The 18891-nt window shown below is 40.0% G+C and overlaps 1 protein-coding gene across 3 annotated transcripts in view; it reads right to left on the reverse strand.

Annotated features, from left to right (window-relative positions):
• Window positions 1–18891, reverse strand: part of Pias1 (protein inhibitor of activated STAT 1) — a 116774-nt gene that overhangs the window by 44067 nt on the left and 53816 nt on the right. For all 3 annotated transcript variants that reach the window (XM_027414797.2, XM_027414798.2, XM_027414799.2), the window contains exons 3-4: window positions 2952–3036; window positions 2486–2533 (exon numbers count right to left, since the gene is read on the reverse strand). In XM_027414797.2, coding sequence (XP_027270598.1) covers window positions 2486–2533; window positions 2952–3036 — 133 coding nt within the window. The remainder of the gene's footprint in view (window positions 1–2485; window positions 2534–2951; window positions 3037–18891) is intronic.

Below are 18891 nucleotides of genomic sequence, written 5' to 3' on the forward strand. Positions count from 1 at the left end.
TGGAATTTCTCAATTAGCGATTGTGCTAGTTAATTTTATGTCAACTTGACATAAACTGGAGTCATCTCATAAGAGGGAATCTCAGTTGATAAACTGCTTCTAAAAGATCAGGCTATAGGCAAGCCCATACATAGGGTATTTTCTTAGTTAGCGACTGATCTGGTAGGACCCAGCCCATGGAGGGTGGTGTTACTTCTTGGCTGGTGATCTTGAATACCATAAGAAAATGGGCTGAAGCCAGGTGTGGTGGCACACACTTTTAATCCCAGCACTCAATAGGCAGAGGTAGGTGGATCTCTCTGAGTTTGAGGCCAGCCTGGTCTACATAGTGAGTTCCAGGACAACCAGGGTTATGTAGAGAGACCCTGTCTCAAAAAAACAAAACAAATTAGTAACAGCAACAACAACAAGAAGCAGGCTGAGCAGGCTACGAGGGGCAAGCCAGTGCTCAGTGTTCCTCCATGCCCTCTATGTATCAGCTCCTGCCTTCAGGTTCTTGCCTGGTTTGAGTTTCTGCCTAGGATTCCCTCAATAGACTATGATTAATATATGTAGGCCAAATAAACCCTTTCCTCCCAAAAAAGTTGTTTTGGGTCATGATGTTTCATAACAGCAATAGTAACCATAACAAAGCTAACATCTAAGAAAGGTAATTTTCATTCAAAATGTGAACCATATTTGGTGAATATGAAATTCTGAGCATAGTCACTAGATCTTAGTCTAAAATCATAAGTCACTAGATCACAGTCCAAGTTATGGCTTTCAACCTTTATTTTGCTCTTGGGAGCCTAGAAGTCAGATAGATCTGACAAATAAGGGAGTGTGACTTCTGTTCAGTAGACATGCACTGGGCAGAGGACAGTAAGAAGGAGATATAATGGAGGCTCCGGTGTTGAGCCACTAGTAAATATGCACAAAAAGCAATGTTTGAAACAAGCAGAGGATAAACAGCTGGGAGTGGTAGCTCACACCTGAAATTCTAGCACTTGGGAGACAGAGACAGGAGGATTGCTATAAGTTTCAGGCCATCTTAGGAGAGACCCGACTTCAAAAACAAACAAAAATTAACAACAATACCCACCATTCAAAACAGGGGGGGTGGGCACTGAAAGACAACTGAGCAGGTAAATGCACTTGTTGTCAAGCCTGGAAACTCAAGTTTGATTCCTGGAACTTTAAGTGACTCCTTCAAGTTGGCCTCTGATCCCCCCACCCCAAACTAATCAACAGACAAGTAAATGTGGTTGCGAGAAAACTTTGTAGACACAAGAAGTACAGAATAGTGTAGCAACATGTAATTAATTATGAAGGCACTGCATTTTGCCCTTCATTTGCTCAGTCATTTTCACAGTCTGCTCTTGACAGAAGATGAAGTACCATCCACACTCAATGACACCTCTGCCAGTGCCTTTTAGAACTAAGTCTTAGATTAAAGCTGGTCCTGTTGTTTTAGGGTGTAAAAGCTCCTAAATCCTGTCAATCTCTCAGCTTTCTCAGCAAGTTTGACCTCACTACTAGAGATTAGGTGAGAGGTGCTTGCATGGCCCCATGAAGCTGGGTGGTGTATAGACTGATCTCTTTTCTGGCTCACTGGTGCATTTTTAATCTGTATGTGACTGTTGTTACCAGGTTTTTATGAGGGAAAAAGCTCACTGAGGAAATTGACTGTGTTGCTTTCTTCTATCTCTTATTCCCATGGAGTATGAATACTGGCCAAGTAATGAAAAACAACAAAGTAGGCTTATATAAGAAAAGGAAGGGGGGCTGCATAGCTGGCTCAGTGGTTAAGAGCCCTGGCTTCTTTTCCAAAGGACCCAGGTTTAATTCCCAGCACCCACATGGCAGCTCACAACTAACTCCAGTTCCAAAAAATCCAACATCCTCACACAGACATACATGCAAGCAAAACACCAATACACATGGAATAAAAATAAAGTAGAAAACAAAACAACAACAACAACAAATAAAAAAAAAGAATAAAAGATTTCTTAGATGATCTGAGCTTGAGAAGGGGTGGCTGCAAGCCTGTGCTGACATGCTTCTGTATATTTCTAAGAACTACCACAAAATGTCTAGTGTGGGTTTGGAATTAGGGCATAGTGAAACAGGATGAGGCGGGTTAGAATGTCTGGTGAGTGTTCATGAGATTCTGCAGACTGATGTGCTGTCTGTGTCTTCGGTAAAGAAGGCAAATGCACTCACAGAGATCCTCCTGAGCCTGCCTCCTAAGTAAGTACTGGGATCAAAGGCCTGTGTCACCACAACTACCCAAAAGTTGATTGTCTTATACTTTTCTTTAAAGACACCACCCCAGGACCACCACCGTGGAGAAGACCCACACAGAGCAGCAAACAGAGCCTCTCACAATGCTTTCTCTTCCTAGGGAGAGCACCCAATATCTTGCTGAAAATTGAGATTTTTTTTTAATTTAATCTCTAAGGAACACATTTTAAAACATAAATATAAATTAGAGTCAACACTGTACCTTAATTGGACCTGCACTGTGAAGTCACATTTGGTCCCAGAAATATCCCTAAAATAGAATAAGAATAAAAAATATTTAAAAATATATACATGAAGACATGCCACTGCATTCCTAAATCCAGAAATGTCAACAGTGCCCACACTTGTGTGTACTTACAAGTGCGAGCATGTGTGTGTCTGGGAGGGGGGGAGGAGGGAGGGAGGGAGGGAGGGAGGGAGGAGGGAGAGGGAGGGAGGGAGGGAGGGAGGGAGGGGAGGGAGGAGGAGGAAGAGAGAGAGAGAAAGAAAGAAAGAGAGAGAGATAGAGAGGAGGAGGGAGGGAGGGAGGAAGGGAGGGAGGGAGGGAGGAAGAGAGAGAGAGGAAGAAAGAAAGAGAGAGAGATAGATGCTGGAGGCCAAACCCATTTATTATATATAGTTGGTCCTGGGTTTACCCCAAATTGTAGGTCAGATGGAAGGTGACTTACATGGAGCTGCTGATCTGCTGCACCTGTTGTGGAGTCAAGGCAAATGCAAAACAGGTTTCCCGAAAGCGCTGGCTGTTGTCTGATGCTGAAGAAGAAAAGAGTTACATTTTAATAACCTTGAAGTTCATCAGAACAGAAGACAATAGCCAGAATCACATCATTAATTAACTAGAGACCAGACACTGAGAATTAACAAATATGCTAGATGTAATATATCATACAGAAAGATACAGAGAGGCCTAATTCCAGAAATAGCAAATTAGAATTCAAATTGAGAGTACATAGCAAAAAGTTGTCTAATTATATGCACATTTCTATAACAGCATACTGACACTAATTTTAAATGTAATTACATAAACTCACTTAAATATACATACTTTCTAAGCTAAGAAACAAATGTACCTGCTTTGAGATCTGCACAGGTGAAACTGCATTTGGTTTTTGAAGCAAATAAAAACTTTTGTTGTTTCCTGTTTATACTAGACTTATTTGTTTGTTTTGAGATAGGGTCTTGCCACAATGCTATGTAGCCAAGGTGAGCTTCAAACATACTCCTCCTGTGCCTAGATCCTAAACACTGAGATTATAGGTGTGTACCACCACACCTAGACACCACACACATTTTATACAATATCATATAAAGTTTCTCTTATTCTTGGATGAGTTCACGTCGCAAAGATGGGACAAGGTACAAGAAAATTCAAGAATGAAGAATGAAAAGGATGGGGGTCGGGGGACGGACCAGAAGGCAGCCAGGAAAGCACTTGTCATTGTAGAACAAGGAATTCCCCAACTCTGCTGAGATCAACAACAGATCCCACCACTTTCCAAGGGATTTAGGCACACAGAATCAAACACACACACACACAGTGTCTGGGTGTCAAGCACTGAATCACTATTTGTTGAGTAAATAAATGAATTGTAAACATTAAAAAATAAATATCAGGCCTGGAGGCATAGCTCCCTTGGGAGGTTGCCTGCTAGCAAACTGCAGAACCACATGTACTGGGTGCGGTGGCACACATGAGTAATCTCAATACTCAAGAGGAGATCGAGGTTTAAAAGGTCAAGGTTATTCAACTACAAATGGAGTTTAGGTGAGCCTGGGCTATATGAGGTCCTGGTCTGTCAGGGGAAAATTTTAATCATTTTTCCCCCTACAACAAAAGAATCACTAAGAGTTATTACCAAGGAATTCTTGGCTGTGGGCTATTTAACACTGCAGAGAAGCTAATTACTGGCTAATTTCAATCTCTTGCTCAACGTGGTTTGTTCTCTGGCAAGCAGAACTTAAACCACCTTAACTGTAGCATGCCTCATCGAAAAATCTGCACAACTACCACTATGAGAAAAAGCAATGGAAAAGAGCACGGGTCTAAAATTACATCTCAGTGCAGGAGTAGCATCTTTTAAAGGCTAGATTTGCATTTCTACTTCATGTGTGGGGAGAGGTTTTTTCTTAAAGAATCTATCACCAAGGAACGGTTGCTAACCAAAAAAATCATTGCGACTGTAAGTGACAATCTGGCAATGACCTAATAACCAAGAAGCAGCATGTAGAAAAGCAAATACTGCCCTCTGTCAGCAACCCCAGCAGCTAGCTTTCTTGCTCAGAGGGTCCTGCATGGAGATCTTTTTTTTTTGCCTAGCAGGCCTGGCCTAATTTAAATCTATGGCTCCACTCTAAAACAGTGCTAACGATCTCCCAAGAACAAAAATTCATTATTCACTAGGCAAAAAAGTTAAATTCATTTTCAAATGACTATTGTGAAGTTTCAGATGTGTATAGTTTTGGAAAGACAAGATGATTGCTCAAACAACATGGCTGCTTCTTCCATCCTACAATGATTTAAAATCTGCAATGCCATGGATTCTACACACTGGTGCCATAAAGCACTGGCCTAATCTCATTATCCAGAATAGCCATTTTTCAAATCATCAGAAAACATGGACATCTTCTCCCTCCCCATCAGCCATTTCTCAACATACCCTAGAGGCTGTGACACTAGATTAAAAGGCCATCATTACTGAACACACTTGTTCATAGCATTCACTTTTGTTCAAAATATCTGCAGCCAGGGCTGGAGAGATGGCATAGCCTTTTAAGGCTAGGCTCACAACCAAAATTTCTTCAGCCCCTCTGCACTGGCCCAACTCTGTGGGAGAGTCATACTGCCTGTGAAGTGAAGCAGCCTTCTCATCACTTCTCTTCCCCTCTACCTTGATTCCACAGGGCAGACCAAGAAGCACAACCACAGCCAGTTAATACATGGAGGGAAAAGCAAACCTCAGTTGTCAGCCACTGACATCTGTCACTCTTTGATACTACGGGTGAACCATGACCAGAACACTACAATTACTAACAGTTATCATCACTGTTTATTATTTGGGACAATCTCTGAACATCTTTGAGTTTATAGGTTAGTTTTGGGAAAAGAGGAAGCTGCTCATTTTCTGTCAATCAATCCAGAGCTGTACGATTTCATGGTGAGAAAAGTATGTTCATAGACTGCAGAGATGGTTCAATGGGTACCAGTGCTTGCAGGACTTGGTTTGGATTCCCAGAACCCATGTAAAAAGCCAGGCATGCTGATATGCTGTTGGCACACACCTGCAATCCCAGGGCTGCGACAGACATTAATGATCCCTGGGGCTTGATGACCAGCTTGATCGGGTGAAGGAAGACACTTCAGGCTCAGGGGGAGACTCTCAAACAACAAGGTAGAGGGCAACTGTCTCTTTCCCCGCCCTCCCAGGAGTTCATGAATAATAATCTAAGAGTATCGAGCAGCAGTGTTAATACAAAAGACCACAACAGTTTATTCATCTAGTAATTGCCCTTATTCTGGTCAGCAAAGGAGTTGCTGCTAATTTAATGTATAGCTCTCAGTAACTATTTAGTAGCTTAATTTAAAATTTTCTATGCCTGTTTTTGCTAAATTTGTCTAGTCTTATTCAGTGCCTATTTATATGATTTCATATGTGAAAATATTAAAGCCCTTGGAAAATTGCTACAAATATTTTTTAGAGTCTGATAATGCCCTCACATCATTTGGATGGTATAAAAGTTAAATCTGGGAGCAGTAGAGATGGCTCAGGCCTTTAATCCCAGCACTTAGGAGGCAGAGGCAGGTGGATCTCTGTGAGTTCAAGACTGGTCTATAAGAGCTAGTTCCAGGACAGCCTCCAAAGCCACAGAGAAACCCTGTCTCGAACCACCCCCCCCCAAAAGAGTACTGGCTGCTCTTTGAGAGGTCCCAGGTTAGATTCCCAGCACCCACATGGTAACTCACAACTGTCTGTAACTCCAGCAGATTTGATACCTGCACATAAAATGAAGTTGAATTATTTAAAAAGAAATTACATCTGGGCCAGAGAGATGGCTCAGCAGTTGTTAAGTGCTTGGGGAGAAAATCCAATGACATCATTGGATCTCGAGAAACTATGCAAAAGCAAAATGTGGTAGCCCATGTCTGTAGTCCCAGCAGTCCTGTGGTAAAAATGGAAAGTGGAGCCAGGAGAATCTCCCAGAAGCTCAAAGGCCAGCTAGCCTGGAAAACATATGCAGAGGCAAATAAGAAGTGGGATCCTACCTCAAACAAAATAGAGGGTGAGAATTCACATCAGAGATTGTCCACTGACATTCATGAGTGACACAACATACATGTGCCTTCATACACACAAAATAAATTAATGAACAAATATTTGAAGTTAAATTTTTACATAGCTTACTCTATTAGCTATCTCTTTTGTAAATTCTTATGCTAATTAAGATCAGTACACCATTTTTTTGTTTCTATAAATTTTACACATTTGAAACTTATTTTAGTATATGATATTAAAAGTTAAAATTCTATTACTTCAAATTGCTTACAGTTATTTGCTAAATAATTCAGACTTTCAAGCCAGACACGATGGCACATGCCTTTAATCCCAGCATTTGGGAGGCTGAAGTAAGCAGGTACCTCTGAGTTCAGGGTCTGACTGGTCCATGAGAAAGTTCCAGGATAGCCAGGGCTATGTAAAGAGAAACTGCCTCAAACAAACAAACAAACAAACAAAAAAACCAAAATTGTACTTTCTTACAGGTCTGTCTGATCCTATATTAAGATATTTACACTCAAGTTACTTTATTTTTTAAGCTATTTTTCCACTGAACACTTCTCTGCATCCAAATTTGTGATCCTCCTGCCTCAGCCTCTCCAGTGCTTGGGTTCCGAGCAGGAATGTCCATGCACAGCCTTCCACTGCTCTTTTACCTTGGTACTTACTAGATTACTACTTTTTAATTTCCATAGCTTATTATGCTTTGGCACCTAATCATTAGGTTTCTCCATATCCTTCCCCCCCCCCCCAGAATAAGGCTCAAATACACAGTCATCTAGATGGATTTCCAACTATTAGGATATTTGGGGGCTGTGGTGTGTATATATCCATGTGGAGGCCAGAAGACAATGTTGGGTATCTTCCATTTGCTCTCTACCTTTATTCTCTTGGGTCTCTCAAGAGCCTGAAGCTCACTAGTACAGCAAGGCTGGTTGGTCAGAGAAACCTGGGATCCATCTGTCCCCAGTCCCACTGCTGTGTAACAGGCAGATACAGACAACCACACCTGGCTTGTTTCTATAATCACTGGGGATCCAAACTCAGGTCTTCATGCTTGCAGAGCAAGTGCTCTTACCCACTGAGCCATCCTCTGAGTCCTATATGGTAACAATGGTTAACTTTTTAAAGACAGTCTAACTGTGAAGACCAGGCTGGCCTTGAACTCACAGAGATCTTCCTGCCTATGCCTCCTGAGTGCTGGGATTAAAGAAGAGAACCATCATGATGGCTATTATTATGACTTTTATAGCCCAATTATATTTCAAGCAGAATTATTATAAAACTTACAACTTAATCTTTCTGTCCTGGTATACGTGTATCTACTGATTCATAATCTCAAGCTTTTATTTTCATCATATAGATATACAGTGTTCACAAATATCCTTTTTATACCAAATATCTAATTATAGGAAATATCTGAATAAGAATACATATAAAAGAGTATAAGCAAAAAACAACAAAGGTAATCACTATATATTGCTATGAGAATGAGTCTCAAAATATATTAGAGGCTGGAAAGATGGCCCTGTGATTGAGAGTACTTGTTCTTTTTTTTTTAAGCTTATTTTTATTTTGTGTACATTGGTGTTGGGTCCCCTGGAACTGGAATTACAGCGCTGGGAATTGAACCCAGGTCCTCTGGAAGAGCAGTCAGTGCTCTTAACCACTGAGCCATCTCTCCAGCCCGAGAGCACTTGTTCTTGCAGAGGACCTGTGTTCAGTTTCCACATGGTAGCTCACAACCATTCATAACCCCAGTTCCAGGGGGAGCCAATGTCCTTTTTTGACCAGGCACAAATATGGTACACATACATTGATGCAAGCAGAACACTCACACACATAAAACAGATAAAAAAGTTTAAATATCATTCAAGTATATAAGAGAAACCAAAATACAATCCACTGCCGCTGGTGTAAGAGAAGGACTAAGAATATACAAAGAGAGCTGAAAGTGGTGGCACAAGCCTTTGACCCGCATTCAGGAGACAAAGGCAGGAGTTCAGTGAAGCTGTGTGCCAGCCAGGGCTGCACAGTGAGATAGATCTGGCCTCACATAAACCAAAGGTAATATATAAAGGGCTGAATATGGCAGTGCACACCTGTAATACCAGCACTTGAAGGCAGAGACATGAGAATTCTCCAAGTTTAAGGCTAGCCTGATGCTGTCTCAAACAAAACAAAACAAAACAAAACAAAACAAAACAAAGCCCCCCACAAAACTGTATCTATATGTATATCCATTTGTATACATATACAGATACATGAATACTGGCATTTTGAGAAAAATGAAAAGATAAACTTGAACTAATTAAAAATGATCATCTATGGCCAATAAGATGGCTTAGTGGGAAAAGGTGTTTGTTAATCAAGCGTAGTGACCTAAGTTCAATCTTTTGAATGCATATAAGGGTAGAAAGAGGGGCTGGAGAGATGACTCAGAGATTAAGAGCACTGGCTACTCTTCCAGAGGTCCTGAGTTCAATTCCCAGCAACCACATGGAGCTAGCTTACAACCATCTATAATGAGATCTGGTGCCCTCTTCTGGCATGCAGGCATAACACTGATTACATGATAATAAATTTAAAGAAAAAAAGGGTGTAAGGAAACTACCAAATTAGCAAAGTAGTCTCCTGACCTCCACACCCACATTATGGCACATATACCCAATTATAAATAATTATAGTTTTTAAATAAAAAAAAATTTAAAGGTTACCCATGAATGGCAGAGGATAATAAGGAGAAAAGTGAGAATTTGAAATAAATCTTTTACTATAGTTCTATATTTGATTTCACTTTCATTGTTGTTCAAGTTGCTCATTACACAATAGTAAAGCAAACTTTTTTACACACCGAGACATTGCCCCAGCTTCTACTGTGTTTTCTGAGACAGGGTTTCTGAAGGTTCTAAGCTAGTCTGGCCTATCCACTTGTCTCTGTCTTCCTCTGGGTGACAGTTATGTATATTATCATATCTAGCTTTGACATGGGTGCCAGGGAATAGACTCAGGTCTACATGCTTGCATAGCAAGCATTTTAATGGCTGAGCCATGTCCCAAGCCATAATCAATTAATATCAAGTCACAGGTAGGCAGGAGTAAAAAGGTCCAATGTGCTACTCCACAGGTGGACAATTATAAAGTAACTCCTTCCTACACATTTTAAAAGGATGGGATAGCCGGGCAGTGGTGGCGCATGCCTTTAATCCCAGCACTCGGGAGGCAGAGGCAGGTGGATCTCTGTGAGTTCGAGACCAGCCTGGTCTACAAGAGCTAGTTCCAGGACAGCCTTCAAAGCCACTGAGAAACCCTGTCTGGGGGGGTGGAGGAGGGAGGTTGGGATAGTGGATTTTTAACGTTTTTATTATAAAGAAGCAATAATTGAGGAAACAGACATGCTTAACTGATTTAAACATTATACAACATATAGAGAAACCTGTGGCTTTTTTTTTTTTTCTCTTTCATTTAAAAAAACAAAATCCTGGAACTGGAAAGACAGCTCAGGGGTTAAGAGCACAACTGCTCTTCAGTCTCAACACCCACATGGAAGCTAACAGCAGTCTGTAACTCCAATTCCAGAGATCCAATGCCCTCTTTTGGCCTTTGAGGGAACTGTAAGCATGTGGTACACAGATATAGCATGCATGCAAAATACCCATACACATAAAATAAAAATGAATGACTCTTAAAAAAAAATGGGGTCTAGAAAGATGGCCCAGTGGTTATAAGTACTGGCTACCTTCCAGAGGATTTGGGTTCAATTCCCAGCACTCAAAATGGTGACTTACAACATCTGTAACTACAGTTCCAGGGGATGTGATACTCTTTTTTGGCTTCTATGGATACCAGGCATGTATATAGTACACAGACAGACATGTAGGCAAAACATCCACATACATATAATAAAAATAAATAAATCTGTTTTTTAGAAAAGAACTGTATTGTTAGATGACTTAGTTGTCATGCAAACATCATAAAATGTACTTCACATCTAGAGACTTATAACACTAGGAGATCTAATGTGGTCAGACCACCATTGTATATTTATTCCTGACCAAAACATCCTTATTCAACATATAAATTTTTATTAAACAAAATTTGGCTGGTAGTCTGCTTATATCCTTAATATTTTTTTTTGGTAAAACTCGTGGATACTGTACAAACCCTGGTCAACATTGTTCTCTTCAATTGAGCACAGTGCTAGTGAAGTTGTATCTAATTCACCTTATAAATCGACTCATTGAATACATAAATTATCCAAACTTCATTATAAACAGGTTTTCATAAACATTTCAGAATATAGATGGGTACTACTCATGCAAGTTTGAGTTTCTAAACAAATCGGTTCCTCCAGTGGAGCCTTCCCTGCATTATTCAACATGGAGGACACGGCTCAGGGTATTCTAGCAAGAATGTTTTCTATAAAAGGCATCTTTCAGTTTCAACCACATTGTATTTCTTAGTTACTAACTTTAAAGTAAGTTTTCTAGAATAGATATATGATATATGCCAAAACATAAAAAAAATGAGATTAAATAGCGGCTTTGTTTTTATTATAAAGAAATCTCAAGAGCAGTTAACTCAAAACTGGTTTTGGAGAATTGCAAGACTATGTAAGAATTTTGTATGTTTAGAAATCTCTTGAAATTTAAAAATGTGAAAGTTTCTGGGCTTTTCAATACTAATAGATTCCTCTCAAGAATGAAAATGCATGGATCAGAGAGATAGTTCAACAGTAAAGAACATTTCCCGCCCTTGCAGAGGACCCAGGCTCACTTCCCAGTACCCCCGCTGTGGCTCACAACCATGTCAAACTCCAGTTCCAGCGATGTAACACCCTTTTGACTTCTTCAGGCATCAGGCAGGCACTTATCTTTGGGTTTCTCTAGTTGGCTCATTCAGATAGATGACAAACAGAATAAAAGAGAACCAGTGTAGACACTTCTATACAGGTGAGCAGTGTCTTTTACATTTCAAAAAAAAAAAAAAAAAAAAAAAGATAGTCAAATTACTCTGTTTCAAAGACTATCAGTCATTGATGTGGCATTCAAATTAAGCTGCCAGTACTTAGTTTTACACAAAACAACAACAACAAAAAAAAATAAACTTAAAGGAAACAGGATTTTAAAATGCTTTGCAGCTACCTTGAAAGCCATTTTCATTTGCCTCCCCAGCAGCAGAGGACTGCATCTCACTAGAGTGCATCACCCATTCAGCTCCACAATATACTAACAGTTGTCGTGGTGGTGGTGGTGGGGGGGGTGGAGGTGAGGTGGACACTATCATGCCTCCCTTCTAGTTTACAAACAATTCTTCTAGGCCTCAAAGCTCTTGGGGGCTATTCTACTGGAGAAGTATTTAAGGCAATTTTGGGAAGTGGATGGGGAGAGGATTGCCTTTCTGGTGAAACTAAATGAAGCTGGCTCCCACACCAATCAGCCATTTGCCCCTTTGGTTTTCTCAACTGTTTTCTAGTAGCCTGGTGGATGTATGAGCTCATCCTCTTACTTGCAGTCCTTCACATAGGTCTCCAGGTACAATTCCCTCCATAGGTATTCACTATTGCTTCTTTCCACTTAGGTAGACAAAGTTATAAAGAAACACAAATCTAGGGCTGGAGAGATGGATCAGTGGTTATGAACATTTGTTGTTCTTCCAGAGGACCCAAGTTTGGTTCCCAGAACCCACATTATGCAGCTGTCTGGGGATCTGATCCTTCTGTCCCTGCAGGTACCTGCACTCACATGTGGGTACACATAACCACATTTAGAAACACACACACACCTATACATAATTAAAAATAATAAAGGTAAAAAAGAAAAAAATACTGGGTGGAAATGGGCAGTGGATAAAAAGCAATGGATAAGAGCACTGGGCATCTCTAGTGAGTGGAAAAGACAACTTCTGGGAACAGTATCAATTAAGAAATGAGATGAAAAGCAAGGAGGAGACACAATTTAAAGAAACCATGTGTTCAACAAACCACATGCATAAGGAATGAAAAGAAAGTGCTGGCAGAACATAGCACGGTGAAACCACTTCTACACATGACAGCAAGTCTTAAAAGTGGCTAAAAGAAAAAACATGGCGGGTCAGCAAGTCAACAAGAGTATTCTCATGGATCATAGTAGGTGCAGGTCTGTAATCCAGAATGGGGTAGGGTTACGCATTTTAAAGTATACATAAACAAGCAAACAAGCAGAAACAAAACAAAACAACAAAAAACTATCAGCTGAGACTTCTTAGCCCAGTTAAGAAGAAACAAACAAAAACCCCAAAACCTACAAAAACAAAACTGAAACATACAAATGGTAAAAGAATTTACCTGTCACCTTTTTGCTTAAAGAAATGGTAAAGGAAGTCTTTATGCCACACAGAAATGACACCAGATTGAAATCTGGGTGTCCACAAAGGATGAATACCAGAAAAGCAAACAGAGAGAAACAGAATGAACCACTGTGTCTGTAACTAGACCCATCATTTTCTAAAACAGCAGCAAACTACTAAGTTTCAAAGCTACAGGGAAGTAGAGCTTAGGAACAGCGTGAAGACCAGCAGGGTAGGGATGGAAGCATCACTGCTGCAGCACGTGGCTGGGCTGATGTTTCTCAATGTTGTACTGTAATGATCAAAAGATGTATGCCACAAGCCTCAGAATACCTGACAAAGTAACACATCACACATTCACTACAGCTAAGAAAACAGAAAACTGGATAAAGAACCAATAACCTAGGAAAAATCATGCTTAGAAAAAAAAAAAAGAGGGAGAGAGAGAGAGAGAGGTAGAAAGAGAAGAGCAACAGATGACTAAGGGACAAAAGGAAAATAAATGCCAAAAGGGTAGAATAAGAACCAACCATATCAGGTCAAGTGTGGTAGCAATGCCTTTAATTCCAAAACTCAGGAGGCAGAGACAGGCAGAGGTCTTTGAGAAGGGCACCTTAGTCTACATAGTGAGTTGCAAGAGAGCCAGGGCTACGTGAAACTCAGTCTCAAAAACAAACAAAGAAACAAAAACAAAAACAAAAGCTGGGTGGTGCACAAGCCTTTGAAAATAACACTCAGGAAGCAGAGGCAGGCAGATCTCTGAGTTTGAGGCCAGCCTGGTCTACAGAGTGAGTTCCAGGACAGTCAGGGCTATACAGAAAGACCCCCATCTCTAAAAACAAGAACAAAACAAAACATTTCAATATCATTACATGACCCAATTAAAGGATTGATATTATGAGACTAGCAGATATTAGCAAACATTGTTAAAAGATGCAGTTAGGCTGGGTGGTGGTGGCATAGCCTTTAATCCCAGAACTCTGGAGGCAGAGGCAGATAGATCTATGAGTTCGAGGCCAGCCTGGTCTACAAAGCTAGTTCCAGGTCAACCAGAGCTGTTACACAGAGAAACCCTGACTCAAAAAACCAAAAAGGAGAAAGATGCAGTTATAACCTATTCATAAGAAATTTACTTCAAATATAAAAACACAAATAAACATAAAAGGTTAAGCTGAATGTAATAATACCACATGCTTAAAGGTCTGTCACTCAACAGGAGCTATGTAGTAGGACCCTGGCTCAAAAAGCCAAAACCAACCAACTAAAAAAAAAAAAAAAATCCTGGGGCTGGAGAGATGGCTCAGCAGTTAAGAGCATTGGCTGCTCTTCTGGAGAACCAGGGTTCAATTCCCAGCACCCACATGGAGGCTCACAATTGTCTGTAACTCCAGTTCCAGGGTATCTGACACCTTCACACCAGTGCACATAAAATAAAAGTTTTAAAATTATATTTAAAAAATCCTATAGGAAATCTTTGCCAGGCCAAAGGCAAAACATAGACACAATGGAATGTAAACTACACAGACTGACCTCAGTCTGATTGCAAAGATACTACGAAAATATCACTATACCAATGGACAATTGTAGCAGCAACAAACGCAGTTGCTGAAGAGATTCTGATTTCTGATGTCTAGATTTAAGCACATTATGTAATACCCAACATTTTCCATTCTAAGCGAAAAACTGGAGGGGCATACACATAATGCAAGTGAACTGACAACCCAGAAATATACCCAGGCATCTAAAGCCATGGTTTCTGACAACATGCCAAGACTGTTTTGTAAGGGAAGTGGTCTCTTCAACAGTGGGGAGTAACTGGACATTCACTGACAATAGAATGGAGCTACATCTTAATCTTCTATTGTCTACAAAAATTATTTCAAAGTAACTAGAAAACTAAACTTAACACATATTGGGTAATACCCAGCACATGTAAACTCCTATTGCTGGGCACAACAGCCTATCCGCAGGCTGAGGTGGAAGAACTCAAAGGCCAGTCTGGGTTACCCAACAGGTCTTTGTCACAAAAAACAAACCAACAAAAATAAAAAACTCCTACAAAAAGACAAACTGATTTAAAGGACTAGGGAGTTGCCTCAGTTGGTGAAATGCTTGTCATTCAAGGATGAGGACCTGACGTTTGATTCCCACAGCCTATGTTTATAATCCTAGCACTTGTGGGGGTGATTGCAGAAGGATCCCTGAGGCTCGCTGGCCAACCAGTCTAGTTTACTTGCCGAGCTCCAGGCCACTGAGCTATATAGTGGCATATAGTGCTCCCAAGGAACAACTCCTGAGATTGACCCCCCAACACACAGAGAGAATGAAAGGGCAATTCAATTTAAAAATGGGCAAAGAACTTGAACAGACAATTCTCCAAGTATTACATTAAAAAACCCAATAAATACACAAAAGATGTTCAATGTTATTATTCATTCAGGAAATGTCAATCAAAACCTCAATGAAATAGTACTATTTAACCTATTAGGGCACTACATTAAAGCAAAACAAAACAAAACCAATCCCTCCTAAAGAAACAACCCCCACCCCAACAACAGCCAAAATAACCACCACTGGAAATTATCTAGTGTAGGTAATAAAATGGAGATACTGGAATTTATGTACATTGTTGGTGGGAATGTAAAATGATTACTGCCATGTAGCCACTATGGAATAGTTTAGTGACTCAGAATTGCTATATGGACCAGGAATTCTACTTCTAGGTGTGCACTGCACAAAAGAACCAAGAGTAGAGACACAAAGAGATACTTACTTGTACAGAGGTCATAAGAGAGGCAGAGCTGTCCCTGCTACAGCACTTGGGAGAGTGTTCTCTGTACCTCCCCTGGGCAACACAATAGAGCTAGTCCTGAAGGTTAGGTGTGGGAGAGCCTACTCTGAAGATGTGAAAGCAGGGGAACTGCCCCTGTCCCTTACTCATTGCTGCAACGGGTGAACTAGCAAGGTCACTGATGGAGAGCTCAACCTGGTGGTGAAGACAGGGAGAGCTAGTGGGCTAACCAACCTTGCAATTTCCAGACCCAGAACCAGGGTTATAAGTTGGCCCACCCCAAAATTCACCCCATTTATTATCAGGAACACATGAAGGGGCTGGTCCTGCAGACCCAAAGCTGAAGATCTCCATGACACAGGGCAACAACAGGATATCCAAGAGAAGTCCCAGTGAGGGCCCAGCGTCAATAGTGTAGCAAAAACCAGAGGCCTTGAACCAAACCAATGACTCTTTGCAATAAACATTTGCACATAAAGATATATGGATAAAAGGGTTTCCTGTGTAACTCACTATGTTACACTATGGCTTCCATAATGAGATTTTCCCTTCCTTCCTTCTTATTTTTTCTCTTATATTTTATTGGGGGGGGTTGTAAGATCAGAGGGTGTATAGAAGGGATGGGAGAAAATGGGATGGAGATATACAATGTGAAAGACACAAAGAATAAAAAGAAAGTTAAGAAAAACTAGAACATTTTTGTAAGCTTAATTCACCCAATATAACTTTTACTGCATTTGTTCTATCTTTTTAATGTAACTCTATACTGTATTTGCTGTATTTGAACTTGCTAACATTTTTCAGTACTGCTTTAAGACTAACAAAGCCTTATTCTTTTCAAAAATTTTAAAATTCCTAAACATTAGAGCATACCAATAACAGGTCTCATCATGGCATTTTCAGCCACGTATCATTATACTTTGTTCTCCTTCCTCTCTAGCCTCCCCTGTGCTCCCTGCCCACCTCTGGCTCTGTCCCTTCCTTCCCTCAGATGGAATGCTGATGATGTGAAAGCAGAAACAACAACTCTCTGGAGGAAGGAAACAACAGAATGTTCCACTTAAGGTATACTTGATGCATTCCAACAGGTCCAACTTCCACACCTGAGAAGCCCTCTGGGGCTGATGTTTAAGCTGTGCCCTTTAGCTCTGATACTTTGTTGTTATCTATATGTGAAATGCATATGTTACATACATGAGTGCTATTAAGTTATATGTCTTATGGTAAAATAACATAATACTTGGATAATCACATTTGGATTATTTCCTTAGGTTTTGAAATGAAAATGACAATTTTGAGACAAAAAAAGATACTTGTACAGCAATGTTCATAAAAGTTTTATCTACAAGAGAAAGGTGAAATACCCTGTCTGGCAACAGAAGAATGGACAAAATGTGATGTGGATATTATTTTGTATAAAATGCAATGGAGTTCTGTTACACACTACAATGTGGGTGAAATTTGAAATCACTATGTCCAGTGAAGTAAGCTGGATATAAAAAGATAGTATGAGTCTACTTGTAGGAGATGCCTAAATTAGGTAGATTCTTAGAGACCCAAAAGTAGATTAGGCATTACTAAGGCCTATCAAGGGAGAAAAGAATATGGAATGAACTACTTAATAAGGTTACTGTTTGGGGAGATCTACTGTTGTGCAGCATTTGCTAATATCATTGAATTGCTCTTAAGTATTTCACTTAAGAGTGGCAAAATCAAAGTCAGCACTTAGGAGGCAGGAGAACCACTAATGAACTAGACATCATAAAAATAAAAAAAATATCTTCTTGGAAGGAATCTGTGAAGGGAATGAAAAGAGAAGTCACAGCATGGAATAAAATATTTACAAATCCAGTGAAGCACTTTTACCCAGAATGCACACAGAGGTTGCTAGCCAAACACAGCTAGCTAAAAAAAGTCACTGAGTCAAAGATCTGAAGAGACATTTCAGCAAAGGACATGGGTAGCTAAAAATCCACTAAAGGATGCTCAACAGTCTTAGCTGAGAAAAAACAAACCCAAATCACCAAGACAATACTACATGTCTACTAGAATCTTTAAAATTAAAAATATAACAATAGTGGCTGGTACCAAAATCCATCAGCTAGTAAAGGCACTTGCCACCAAGCAAACAACCCTGGCATGTGATATGCATGTATGAAAATATCACAGTGAAGCCCATTATTTAACTTTCTACTTCTTCCTATATTTAACAAATCATTCATACCTAAACATGACTGTCTATAACAACATGTAGATACAGAAGCCAGATTATAACAGGTTTAGGTAATGAATGATTTATTAAACCATTGATTTGAATATACAAATAGGAGACCTCTGTGGTCCTAAATGAAATAGGAAATTACATTAAACTCTTAGGTTTGAAGCTAAATCACCGTAGTATTTTGAGTAACTGTCATCAATTTTGAAGGTTCTTAGTCTTATAATACACAGTAGTATGAAACTTTGCTAAGACAGGAGTTTAGATACTAGCTATTTGGGATATAGGACAAGTGTCCCTCAATCAATGCAACAGCCACTAAGTGTGATCTGTTAGGAACTTGTTCTCGGCTCTCATGTGTAAACAGAAGTCATGCAAATTCCCAAAGCATCTTCTGTGACATTGTGGGTAAAGATGAACCGTTCTGGCTGCAAATTATTCCACAAGAGATGAAGTAAATTGAAAAGAAAAAAGAGGAACCACATTGTGTACACAAGTTCAGAATACGGGAAGGTACACACTAGACACATAAAAGCAAGGCTGTGAGTGAGTGAGGCCTGACACAGAAACACAGAGCTCAGCTCATGGATGTACTTCCACTCTTTTACCTTATAGCAGAAAGGAATGCTAAAAATAGTCACCATTCAGTTATAGAATACTTCTCGTTGTCTTGGGGGAAGTGAAACTAAAGCACTTATCTCTAATGTCAACCTCTTGCTCTTTAATGAACTCTGGTTACAGTCCCAAATTTGAAGAAACTATGTAATCTTCAAAAACATAACTGCAATGATATAGCTTCATCTGGCTTTCAACTATCTTTAAAACAAAAAAATTACAGGCTTGGCGTGGAGGCCATGCCTGTAATTTCCAATAAGGAGGCTGAGTCAGGAGAATTGATCAAATGGTAATGGTCTGCATGTTCTAGGTTAGCCAGTATTAAACAGCAAGACTGTCTTTAAAAACAGCAGTGGAAAATGACAGGAAAGTGTTTCCTCCAACAC

Source organism: Cricetulus griseus, chromosome 4 (genome assembly GCF_003668045.3).
Source record: "Cricetulus griseus strain 17A/GY chromosome 4, alternate assembly CriGri-PICRH-1.0, whole genome shotgun sequence".
In the NCBI taxonomy this organism is placed as follows: Eukaryota; Metazoa; Chordata; class Mammalia; order Rodentia; family Cricetidae; genus Cricetulus; species Cricetulus griseus.